The sequence below is a fragment of the Phaethon lepturus genome, unplaced genomic scaffold, assembly GCF_000687285.1.
Source record: "Phaethon lepturus isolate BGI_N335 unplaced genomic scaffold, ASM68728v1 scaffold5874, whole genome shotgun sequence".
NCBI classification, from domain to species: Eukaryota; Metazoa; Chordata; class Aves; order Phaethontiformes; family Phaethontidae; genus Phaethon; species Phaethon lepturus.
In genome coordinates this window covers 1-1,448 of record NW_010536844.1, presented here as the reverse complement: position 1 = coordinate 1,448, position 1,448 = coordinate 1, and the positions used below count along the sequence as shown (strand labels likewise).

Genomic DNA, 1,448 nt, shown 5'->3' with positions numbered 1-1,448 from the left:
CTGTGATTTAGACAAGCAAAATAATATAAGACATCTGTGAGATAGGTGAACGCAGATATCCTGATTGAGCTGTGGTCAGGTTCCTTACAGTGCAATTACCCTCCTTTTAAAACATGCTCACATTTGCACATGGCAACAGTTTCCCCACCCCATCCCACCCCATATAGAGTATCCTTGCAGATTTTTAATATGAACATTCTACATGTTTACAACAATTAGTCAGACAGTCCAAAACTGCAAACTTATCCTAACAACGACCAAAAAGCCTCTCCACCAACAGATAACACCCAATCATTAGAAAGAAAAGTGGGAATAATAGTAGCTGTGCTGTAAGGCTAGATCAAGCATGGTTTTATAGCTGTTTTTTCAGTCTTTTACATAGCATGGCATTTTGCATCTAGTTCAGTAAGTGCAGATCCAATACCTTAATGGCTTTCTTGGTAGTTTGATAAAACACTTGCCTAAGCAATGTACCTTTCTCTAATGGTGTCTGGGTCTGTTCCACCTGGCACAGTGTTTCAGTTCTGTCACAGCCTCACACATAAGCTGAGTCACTTGACTGAGTCCTGCCAAAGTTAGGCATGCTCATTCTTGGCAGGTCCTTATTTCTGATTTCGTATATGGATTTCCTTTTTGCCTGTACTCCTCTCACTGCCATTTTGATCTTTCTCCAGCCCAAGTGGTTCAGTTCTGCCAAATTGAGCACCACACAAATCCCACTGACAGCAAACATGAATACCAAGAATACAGTCTTCTCAGTGGGTCTAGAGACATAGCACTCTACTTCTTTAATGCAAGGGTATCTGTCACATTCGTACATGGAAGGGACATTGAATCCATACAGAAAATACTGTCCCACTAAGAATCCAATCTCTAGGGCATTTCGAAAGACCACTTGGATGATATAAAATCGAGAAATGCCTTCTTGCCTCCTCATCTTTGACTTTGTAGTTCTGATAGCAGGATTGGGGATTTCCTTCACTTCTAAGCAGTCTGGTTCTGCCTCTTTGGTGGAGTTCTCAGTGTTCTGCAGCACCCCATTGACAATCGTGTTCTTGATTTTCTTACTATCCTCACGCTTCATTGAATCCTGGTCCCTCTCCAAGGTGAGGAATACAGTGGAGTACCTCCGTTCCCTCTGCTTAGCAGATTGGTGAACGGAGTACGTTATGAAGCAAAGGCTGGGAGTGCACACCATGATGATCTGGAACACCCAGTACCTTATATGAGAAATAGGGAAAGCCTGGTCGTAACAAGCCTGGTTGCAGCCTGGCTGCAGCGTGTTACAGACAAACATAGTTTGCTCGTCATCGTACACCGTCTCCCCTACAATGGCCACAATGAGTATCCTGAAGATCACCACCACGGTCAGCAGGATCCTGGAACAGAGAAGCCCGTCAGTGCGCGCCGCCGCCGCGCGGCCGGGAGCTGTCCAGTGCTGACCGGGC

General features: G+C 45.0%; 1 protein-coding gene across 1 annotated transcript; it reads right to left on the bottom strand.

Annotated features, from left to right (window-relative positions):
* Window positions 1-375: 375 nt before the first annotated feature.
* Window positions 376-1,430, bottom strand: GJD2 (gap junction protein, delta 2, 36kDa). Its single transcript, XM_010286280.1, has one exon. It carries the CDS (start codon window positions 1,295-1,297, stop codon window positions 536-538), a length of 762 nt encoding a protein of 253 aa, XP_010284582.1. The 5' UTR covers window positions 1,298-1,430; the 3' UTR covers window positions 376-535.
* Window positions 1,431-1,448: the final 18 nt, after the last annotated feature.